The sequence below is a fragment of the Leishmania panamensis genome, assembly GCF_000755165.1.
Source record: "Leishmania panamensis strain MHOM/PA/94/PSC-1 chromosome 28 sequence".
In the NCBI taxonomy this organism is placed as follows: Eukaryota; Euglenozoa; class Kinetoplastea; order Trypanosomatida; family Trypanosomatidae; genus Leishmania; species Leishmania panamensis.
The window spans coordinates 667,160-677,527 of NC_025874.1; the positions used below are offsets into that span (position 1 = coordinate 667,160).

Here is a 10,368-nt window from a genome sequence, read left to right on the forward strand (position 1 = left end):
GAGGGGTGGACAAGGAGAAAATCACAGCGCGCGCGTGTGTGTGTGAAGACAGAAGCACGCAGCAACCGAAAACGAAAACCGGTAGAAGTGAGGCAGGAGAACAGACAAGGTAGTCCCCCCCCCTTGCCTTTGCGCTAAGGCAGTGCGACCCACTGAACTACACCAACACATAATGGCAACGCACCATGGTGGGCGCATACACCAGCGCGCAGACGTAATAAGAAGAGCACAAATGAAGAGGTGTGGCGCACAGGGCGAAAAACACACACAGCTGAAATGAGAAACAGCGAGAGGTGGATCGGCCCTCTTTCTCTCTCTCTCGATGGGTGGAAAGACTGCACGAAGGGTGCTGAGGAGAGGGAATGTCGCCCTGATCGATGCGGCTGACGCAATGCACATCCAAAAAGCAAACGGCAAAGTACACGGGCATCTGCGGCTGGGTCGTCGTGAGGTCGGGCAAGCACGTTCCAGTGCGCTTGGGTACCTTTGTGCACGCGTTCAACCGCCTGTACCCTCCTCCGCAGGAAGTGCTGCTCCTCTACGGGTAGGAGAAGGGCTCCGGCACACGGGCTTCGTCGCGGTCTGACAGCACCACAGGTGCCACCAGCACCTCTGCGCCCATCTCGGGCTTTGTGTCTTTCAGGAGGCAGATGCCCATCGGCTTCGGCTTCAGCGGCACGTACCGTGGGTCCACGTCGTGTGAAATCACGGCAAACTGATGTGCTGTCACACGCGCCGGGTTATGCAGAATCTCAACAGTCGACTCCTGCTCCGCCGCCTCGGCAGATGCGCCGGTGCTATCCTTGTCACCGTTCTTCTTACTCCCAGCCTCAGCAGCCGCGCCATCACCTCCAGCCGCGCCAGTCGCGGAGGTGCCGGCGGGCAACCCCGGGCCTCCAGGTCCCTGGTGACGGCGCTGCCGCAGCTCTTCTTCCTTGCGCGTTGTGGACAGCACAACCGCTTGCACTTCGGACGCTTTCACCCTCTTCTCCTGTAGTACCGACTTGGGCACGGCGTAGGTGCTGGGTGGGGCCTTGGACTTGAACGTGTACTCAGGCAGCTCGAGAGACTCGTTCAGGCCAATGATGCACGTAGGCTGCATGGCCAACGTGATCATGAGCAGGTACGGGTACCAGTACCAGTACTGCAGGAACATGAAGACACCGACGACAGCCTTGTCGAGGCGGTGCCGCTGCTTGTGCAGGGCAAAGGTGCAGTTGCGGCCGCCCGCGTCAAGTAGGCCGGAGGCAAGCACGTAGCCGAACTTGGAGCAGCGTCCCTCGTTACGATCCTCGATCTTCTTCTCTAACAGCAGACGGAAGTCCTTCACCTTCGAGTTCTCCTTTTCTGTCAGCTGCACCATGACCATGGCAAGCGCCATCGCGGCGCCCTGGCGCACGTAGTCCACGATGTCCTCCAGCATGTCCCACAGCACGTCGATAACGGCAACGTTGCCGGTGCCGGCCGCGCTCACCGCCAGCGCCATGGCTACACCGTAACGCACATGTGGACTATAGCTGTCCACAAGCACGCGGATCAGATCAAGGCACAAGTTCGGGTCCTTGAAGGTGAGGAAGCCAATCATGGTCACAGCAGTGCGGCGGACGTCATCGGACATGTCCTTCACCGTGATATTTAGCAGCTTCTCAATCGTCTTGGCATTCTCGGTGCCGGCATAGGCCAGACCGAGCACGAAGCAGCCACCAAGGCGCACCCACGGGTCACCGCTCTCGAGCAGCTCCTCCGCCAACAGGAGTGCCTCGTCTTCGCGGCCGAGGTTGATGAGCGCCATGGCCATGCACACGCCACGTATGATCTTCTCCTTCTGGTTCTCTTCGTAGGCGACGTTCTTGAGGCTCTGCACGACAATGTCGTTGCCACTGCCGAGCATCAGCATGCCAACGCCAACAGACGCGCCCTCGGCTGCCACCGCGTCCATGCCCGTCACGCAGGTAAAGAGGGCGTCGTAGAGGCTCTCGTCCTGCAGCCCCATTGCAGTGAGGCCGATGCCGAGCGAGGCGCCGTGGACCATCTGCACGTTTGTCGAGAACTTCTGTAAGTTCTCTTCAAGATACTTGAGAGTCTTGCGGTCGCGCGTGGCGCCGAGCGGGGAATAGATGAGCCCGAGCGCATACAGCGCACCCGCCTCCTGGTATGGCAGCGTTGGCACGCTTGCACCCTTCGGCAGGTACTGCTCTAGCACCCGCATTGCCTCCTCTGTGTGCCCACGGTGAATAGCACCCGTGCTGGCCACCGCGGTGAACTTGGCCCAGTGCTGGGCAGCGCCAAGCCACTTCATGTTGTCGCGCAAGAATCCGTCCATCGTGGTGCCGCTGTACATCAGCGCGTTCGCCACCACTGTCGCGTTGTGGATGACGGAGTTGCGCGGGTCGGTCATCTTTTTAATGTGGGTCAGCACGTACACGTCAGCGACGCAGCGAGCGTAGAGAAACTTCACGTGGAGGCTCGTCGTCACCTGCCCGCTGAGGACGGAGAGTAGCTTGTGCTCCGGCGACTCCGCCACCGCCGCAACGGACGCCGCGCCAGACGCGTCGTCGGTGGTCGTCGGGGCGCTGGACGGCAACGTCGCGGGTGCAGGCACAGCCACCGCCGTACCGACAGCGTCAGAGGCACTCGGAACCGACTGCACCGCTCCCAGCGCCTGCTCCGACACCCCGAGCTGCTTGCCCAAATGAGCCACGACCCCTGAAAGGTATTCCTGGTTGCCATACTCAAAGAGGTCAAAGGCCAACTGGAAAGCAACCGCCCTGCTGCCACCCCTCCACAAACCACAAATAAGGTTCGACGTCGCCTCCACGTCGCCGAGGAACAGCAGACAGTGGGCCAGAGAGTAGTAGTCGATGGTGGCGAGTCCATCCGTGTACAGGTCCGCGAGCAGACGGAGCACTTTGCGGCGGAACGTGATGTCCTGTAGCAGCACATTTGCCACGTAGAAGGTGAAGTTCAGAATCTCGGCCGAGTGGGTCTTGCTCAGCGACTGGCGCAGCACCTTCTCGAGGAAGTCCAGTCGGAGCGCCCGCACAGTGAAGCCGACCATCTCCTTCAAGTCCGCCGTGGTCTCGTTCTCCAACACCCATGACTTGGTCAGAGAGACGAAGAGCTCCTCCAGCTTTGGTGGCAGCTCCTCCCGCTCGCTCTCCGGCGTCTCCTGGTACACGACATACGTGTCAATACATCGGCTCAAGATCGTGTCCGTGAAGAGAGACCGCGTCGTTGCGTCGAAGGCGGTGCCGGCTGCCAGGGCATGTTTCACTGAGTTACTGTAGTCACCAAGGTGGAAGTACACCTGTGACGCGACGAGAGACGCAAGGCGGCGCGTCTCATCTGCCAACTTCTCGGAAGCGGCAAGCTCCTCGATGAGGGGCAGCTTCGCACTAACTTCGTGCCAGAACGTGTCCATCAAAGACGAGAGTCGCTTGAGGGCAAAGAGTACGACCAAGTTCTCCTCCTCACTGAGGAGCGCCAGCACGGCCTTCGCTGAAGACAACACCTGCGTCATTTCTCACGCTGCTCACAACTCTGGTGTGATGCCGCCTCCCGCCGCGGTTGTGCGTGTGCACGTGGTTGGTGGTGGTGGTGGTGGTGCGTTGTGGAGGGGGGGGGGCGATGGAGGCAAGGAAGGACGCGAGTGGATGCTTGGTGTCTGGATATAGAGGCAAGCTCCACAGGAGGAGGGGGGTCAAAAAGAGAAACTCAGGGTAAAGGAGAGAGGGAAAGAAACCGGCACTGATGCGCTGAGGCACAGGCACAGAGACACCAAAAGGAGGAGGCCGCTAGCAATGCACCAGCTCTCCAATGTCGCTGCACGCGTAATTCGCTCAGAGAGGGAAGAGGGGTATGCGGGTGTCCTACAGGCGGGAGAGAGGGGGGGACAAGCGAAGGAAAGGGGAACAAAAAGTGCGTGGCAGGGAAACAAAACAAAACAACGAAGAATGACACCAAAACTCGTTTCTGGCGTCAGTAGAATACAACGCAGGAGCACACAGAGAGAGAGAGAGGTGTGCGTGTAGGCAGGCGCATGGGTGTTTGTGGGTATCAGCGCCACCGGCAAGGTGCAAAGTAGACAGAGAGCAAGCCACAGAAAAGGAAAAAGAGAGGCACAGAGAGAACAGTGGCGGAGAGAGGGCCCGGCATCGAATCCGCGTTGGGGAAGAAAAGGCGCAACAGTAAACCCAGCGAGAAGAGACATCGCACATGCTGGAAAGGAGGGCGTCTGCCCTTCACTGAGAGAACATACGAAGCCTCTTCAGTCATCCAGGGGTACGCTCGTGTTTTGTGTTCGTTCTTCTCTTTCTTGTCCGGCACCGCCCCTGCGCCGTTAGCGGAGATTTGAATTACGCGAGTCACCAGTGAATCCACTTAAGCGAAATAAAAGGGGAAAGGCAAACACACACACACACACACACACACACGCACACGCAGATGCCAGCTCTCAGCGAGAGCCTCCTTTTGTGTGTTCGCCTCGCTTCGTACAAATTGGGGGAGGCGGAGAGGAAATGAAGGAAAGTAAAGGGCGGCCGTTCGTCTTGCCTGGTCAATAGCGTCGCCAAACCGAGGCGCAAAGACGCAGAACGAATGGAAGCACTTAGCACACGCGGTCAAAGCGGGCAACGTAGAAGCCGTTCGTCGCGTCCGTTGCCGGATCGCACCGGATGGTGAAGTGCAGTGGGTGCGCCTCGTCCTCCCTCTCCACACCACGTGTCTTCCACGTATCGGGCATAATGTTGCTCAGTCGCCATCCACGCGCCTTCACTCGCTCATCATCCAGCACCTGCCGCACCACCTCCTCGTTCTCCTCCTCGTGCACAGAGCAGGTGGAGTAGACGACGGTGCGGCAGTTGTCAAAGGAAAGAAGGGAATGCGCCAGGAGCTTGCGCTGCAGCCGAGCCAGCTTCTCGACCCGCTCCTCCTTCATTGAGAAGTCGTTGCCCTGAGCGTCGGGGTTGATGGCGCCGCTAGTGATGGCCTCTTCGGTGTCGCCGTCCAGCTGTCCTTCCCCCGCTGCCGCATTCTTGGGATGCCCACCACACCGACCTCCCTGGCGAGAGGAAACCGCTCTGTCAGCCGGCTGCCCCTTGCCCTGCTGCTGTTGCTGCACGTGGTGATGCTGAAGGGCCACATCAACGCGGGTCATGACACCGCTGGCGCTGCAGCTGGGGTCGAGCAGGATGCCCTCTGTCGCAGCACGGTCGTCGGAAGAGAGTTGGAAGAAGTCCATGTTCACAACATTAACGTAGTCCGCCGCGCCGAGCGATGTCACCCGCTTCGACAGCAGCTCCGCACGCCGCTCGTCACGCTCGGTCGCCATGATCTTGAGATGTGGTGCACCGAGCGCAGCGAGGTGCGTTGTTTTGTTACCTGGTGCGGCGCAGGCGTCCACAACATACTCCAGCTGTTTGCGTGCCGCCGTCGCCGTCTTATTATCCTCCAACTCCGCCTTCACCAGCGCCTTACCATGCCCCTTCGTCTTTCCACCACCACCACTGCTGCTGCTGCTGGCCTTATTGTCTTCAATTATCTCGACAGGGACGGCGTCGAGCAGCACCGCCGCAGGGAGGCACGAAGCGCGATCCTGCAGAATGAGCTGACCACTTCGCACCGCTGGGTGCGCGTGCAGATCCGTGCCAGGTGGAAAAACCAGCAGATCCGGCACAATAGGGTCTTGCGTGAACTCCGGCAGCGGGACGTGCAACCGCAACGACGCGCGACGTGTAGTACGCTTGTCGCTGTCCTGCTGCTGGGAGTGAGAACGGACAGCGGTGTTTCCGTCACCGTCCTCGGCATCGCGGGCGCGCTTTCGCGCCTCTGAGGAGCGGCGCAGTCGACTCACCAGTTCCTCCACCGAGATTTTGAGAGTGTTCACACGCGCGTAGCGAGGCAGCTGCAGCGAGTGGGATGAGAACGCACCGTCGCCAGGGCCTATCTTCCCTCTCGCGCCACCGCTTGTGTCGGGCGCCACCTCATCTTCCAGCTTTTCATTGCTGCGCGGCGGGATGATGTGGTGCTTGTGCACCTGCCAGTACGCCTCACGCAAGTAGGAGGCCGACTGTGTTATAGCACGCGCGGTGCTGTCGTTGTGGGTGTTGACTCCCTTTCCGAGCACTACATCGTAGGCCATGCACATTGCAAACTCGTGGTTCGCCTGCGGGTAGTACTTGAAGAACTCCGCCACCTCCAGCACGTCCTCGAGCAGCTCGTAGTGGCGCAGCGTCTCGCACACAACAGCGTAGGTCTGCCTCTTCTTTTGCATGGCTTTTCGCAGACAGAGCGCCTTGGCTGTGCCGTTGCCTGCGCGCACGACACCGACAATCTCAGCCGCCTGACGATATACGTCCATTCCCGCACGTCTGTCTAGATATTACGCTGCCTGTAGAGAGTGTGGGTGTCGGTGTCTGGCCCAGGAAGGGCGAGGAGAAGAGATGGGCACGGGGCGGAGGAAAAGGGAAAAGAGGCGATATGCGAGGGGGGGAAACCCTCTGCGTTCCACGACGGAAGAGCGATAAGGAGGGAGAGAGAGGGGGGCCCAGAGCATGCGCATGCGATATGTGTAGGAGGTGGGGGTCAGGTATGGGGGTGAAAGCAAACCAAAAGACAAAACAAAGAGAGGAGAAACCAGAAAGGCGGTAGCCGGATGCGGCAGAGGCAGTGAGAGAGGACAGAGCGTATGCGCTACTTACGATCATGAGAAACATGCGGCAGCCCCATGCACAAGCACCCCAACGCCGGGGTTGGGGATGGCATCAAGCATGAGGGATACTTTGTAATCCCTGAGGAGATGTCGGCATGTTTGAGTGGCTCAGACAGAATAGTCGAGAACACAGAATGGCATTGCCAGAACGCCATGAACAATGAGTGCACCTCGGAGGCAAGGCCTTTGCTTGACTCCTACCCCCCCCCCCTCTCCTCCCCCTCCTTCCTCTCCGACGGTGTAAGATGCATGCTTCTTGTTCCTCCACTTCCCTATGGAAGACGCCACAGGCATCTATGGTCACTGTCTATAGGTCCATGTACGGTGTGCCTGGGTCTATGTTTACGCACCTGTGCGAGTGTATACGCCCTTGGGCAGGGGGGGAGCGTAGGCGTACCCCTGGCTGCGGAAGATGCAGCGCGTTGTAGGTGGCGACCCCATGCCCCCCCCTCCTTCTCTCTCCTCTTCACAGCCTATCGGCTCTCCGGGGATGAGCCGCCACGGCAGCAACGCGCGGACCTCCCCTCACACACACACACACACACGCACACGTCTCCTCCTACACCTCCCCCCCTCCCCCTCCCTCAGAAGTGGTGCTCCCACACGCGCAGGTCAACGTCAATGAAGCACGCCTGTGACGACGTCGTGCTTGCCAGTTCTTCACAGCTGCTGCGTGCCGCCTTGATTGGGGGAGTGGCGACACGGCGGCACGACTTCAGCCACGCGGCATCGAACCAAAACCCCGGCGCTACTGAGTGAGGCAGAAAAGTAGTGCAGGAGAGAGAGGAGACGGGTGTGGTACCGGTGGCAGCTGCAGCTGATGCCTCAGCTCGCCCAGTGTCATCGCCACTACCGGTCACGCTTGATGACGAACCGCCGGCTAGACGGAGGGCTCTATTGAGAGCATTCGCCAGCAGCTGAATCTGCCGAAGTGTGAACCGGCCCCGCTTCTCGGTCAGAGTCGGTGCGCAAGCAGTGCTGCATGTCGGTCTTTCAGCAACTGCAGGCGCCCTATCCGCTGTCGTGTCATGCGCAACGCACACCACCACCGTCTGCGTACACCCCGCAACCCTCAGCGCCTGCACAGTCGCAAAGCCGTAGCCGAGGAAGTCACAGCGCAAGTTCTCCAAGGTTGGCAGCACATGCGCGTTCACTAGCAGCACCCCACCAGGCTTCAGCCGCCGCGCGCAGAGCTCTACGAGCGCTCCTTCGTGCATCATGCGTTCCCTATCCGGGTCGTAGCAGTCAAGGAAGATCATGCTGTACTGTGTTGGTGTCGGTGCGGCTTCGACAGTTGCCGCATTTGTGGCTTCCCGCTTTGCTGACGGTGTCCGTGGATGCGCCGCAGACTTCGTGGGAGTTGTCTGCTGAGGTGAAGAGGGGGCGACAGGATGTGCGGTGCCTCGTGATGTTGTCGAAGTAATGGGAGATGCAGCACCAGCTCGGAGATAGGCGTAGGCATCTTGCAAAAAACACACGTACTCGCGTCTGCCGCGCTGCGACCGAAGCGGTGCTTCGGTCACGGCCGCTGATCTACGTCGAAAACGCGGCGCACACTTGGCGCTACAGGGCACTGCAGGCGGCGGCGCAGCTAAGCCCTCTAACAGCCCGAGCGACGATTGCCCCATCGCTCTGAACACAGCTGGGGTGGCGCTCCTTCTGCGAATCAGGCCTGCCGCCCACTGCATCACAGCTGCGATATCGAGCGAAGCAGTAGGGCGCGCGGCAGACGTGGCAGCACGTGCAGTCTCTGCCGCCTCTTCGGAGCTGAGGGACGAGGTGTTTCTCTTGTGCGAAGCAGAGGCCGGTTTCGATGTCTTGCACGACCGCACTGCATCGAGTTCACCCCTCCAGCCGTCTACTGCATCGATCGCAGGAAACTGTCCGTGCTCATAGCACGCCTGCAATACTGCCGGCTCCACCTCCACAATGTGCAGTGGCACCGTGGCAGGCAGCAGCGCATCCAGGCACTGCCCCAACACATTGCCGCCAAGACCTAGAATCAAGACAGCGTCGTGCGCAGTGTGAGGGATCAACTCTGTCAGCAACGTGGGGTGCACCTCTCCGCCTGCCTCCGGCGCTGGGGACAACACGGCCTTTGCTACTGCAACTTCGGGTGTGGGTGATGCGGCCCGCTTGCGGGACTTGGGCAGCAATGCGGTGCCACTTTGATTGCGGCGCGACGGCAACACCCCCGTATGGGGGTTTTCAGCTGTGCCGTGGGCACCCTTGCAAGCCCTTCCACTCAATAGCACGCTCTCCCACGTCTGTGCGCTCGCATGCCACGCCGCGTACACTAGCAAACCAAAGTGCACCATGTGTCGTGGGTAGCACTCCAGTGCCGTCTGCCAACCAGGCTGCAGGATCGACTGCAGAACAAAGGACCCCGGGCGCGTGTTGCTAACCGCGTCGCTGTTCACAATGTTCAAGCTGTGTAGCCTGACCGTCTGGGTCACCGGTGCCATAGACAAGGTAAAGGCGCACGGGAGGGTGCCACTTGAGGAAATGGGGCCCTGCTGCCTGCAAGAAGGCGCCGTTGTTGCTGATGAAGTGGCGGAAAGCGGCGTGAATGAAGCAGTCGCGCCCTCCGCTGAGCAGTCAAGTGTGCCTGTGAACGCGCTGGTGAGTTGGTGCAGCAGCGGACACACACCCATCGGCGGGAGTGAAGTGCAAAACAGAGGACTTAAAGGAGGGCGCGGGGCATTGGGGGCCTGGGAGTCAGGGAAATCCATCACATCACTGTGCTCCACCTGTGACAGCAAATCTTTCCTGTTCGTATTGCCGTGCGCGGGCTCTGCCGCCACAGATGATGCCAACGATGATGCTGCCACGACTTCTCTTGCTGCGATACACTCCACTTCGAGCACCGACTCAGCCCACAGCACCACATAGCCTTTTAGCACCCAACAAGGGTATGTGGATGTGACATGCGTGATGCAGCGGCGGCATGTGACGGTGTATAGCTCCGTGCCCGCCTCAACGGTGGTCGACGGCACCGCTGCGGCTGCGCTCTCAGGCACTTCGCTTTGCTTCCCAGAAGGAACGGTGCCGCTCCGTCGTGGCTGAGCGAGTGGGAAAGTCGTCGCCGTGAACTCTTCAAGGCCTCTTTGCAGCTCTTCCACGAGACCCTTGCGCCTGCGCTTGGGTTGAGACAGAGATACTCCAGCGCTGGATGCCGCAACCCCCGCCACTGAATCCGGGGTCGAAACCATGCCGTCATCAGCAGGGCCAGTGAGGCCAGGTGCAAACTCACGGTAGAAGTAGTCCACCGCGCGCTCCCATCCGCCCCTGCAGAGACGGCGATACAGCGCCATGTAGGGGAAGTACGTGCGAATCTCGTTTTCAATGGCAGTGCTCGCCAGCACCAGAAAGGGCGCATCGCTGCCCATTTTTTCGTTTCTGTAGGCAAGGCAGACACGAGCACAAGCCCATACGCAAGCGCGTTGTGAGTCCAACGTGAGCACCCTTCCGTTCTCTGCCCCTTCCTCTTTGGGGGGGGGGGGGGTCGAGACGGCAGGGCGGCTGTGCGTGTGTGTGTGTGTGTGTGTGTGTGTGGTGTTCTGTGTAGTACTACTCGTGTCGTCCGTCGTCCGGTCCGGTGGTAGGTAGGAAGGAAAAGGAAAAAGTAACGTCCGTCCCGTCCGTCGGTCGCGACGACG

At 60.1% G+C, this 10,368-nt stretch overlaps 3 protein-coding genes across 3 annotated transcripts; all 3 read right to left on the bottom strand.

Moving 5' to 3' along the window:
• Nucleotides 1-538: 538 nt before the first annotated feature.
• LPMP_281840 (proteasome regulatory non-ATP-ase subunit 2, putative) lies at nucleotides 539-3,520 on the bottom strand (the record flags this gene model as incomplete). The annotated part of the gene is made up of 1 exon (XM_010702222.1): nucleotides 539-3,520. One exon carries the CDS (start codon nucleotides 3,518-3,520, stop codon nucleotides 539-541), a length of 2,982 nt encoding a protein of 993 aa, XP_010700524.1.
• Nucleotides 3,521-4,606: 1,086 nt separating this feature from the next.
• LPMP_281850 (RNA methyltransferase, putative) lies at nucleotides 4,607-6,358 on the bottom strand (the record flags this gene model as incomplete). The annotated part of the gene is made up of 1 exon (XM_010702223.1): nucleotides 4,607-6,358. One exon carries the CDS (start codon nucleotides 6,356-6,358, stop codon nucleotides 4,607-4,609), a length of 1,752 nt encoding a protein of 583 aa, XP_010700525.1.
• Nucleotides 6,359-7,293: 935 nt separating this feature from the next.
• Nucleotides 7,294-10,098, bottom strand: LPMP_281860 (hypothetical protein; the record flags this gene model as incomplete). The annotated part of the gene is made up of 1 exon (XM_010702224.1): nucleotides 7,294-10,098. The coding sequence occupies one exon, from the start codon at nucleotides 10,096-10,098 to the stop codon at nucleotides 7,294-7,296; it is 2,805 nt and encodes a 934-aa protein (XP_010700526.1).
• Nucleotides 10,099-10,368: the final 270 nt, after the last annotated feature.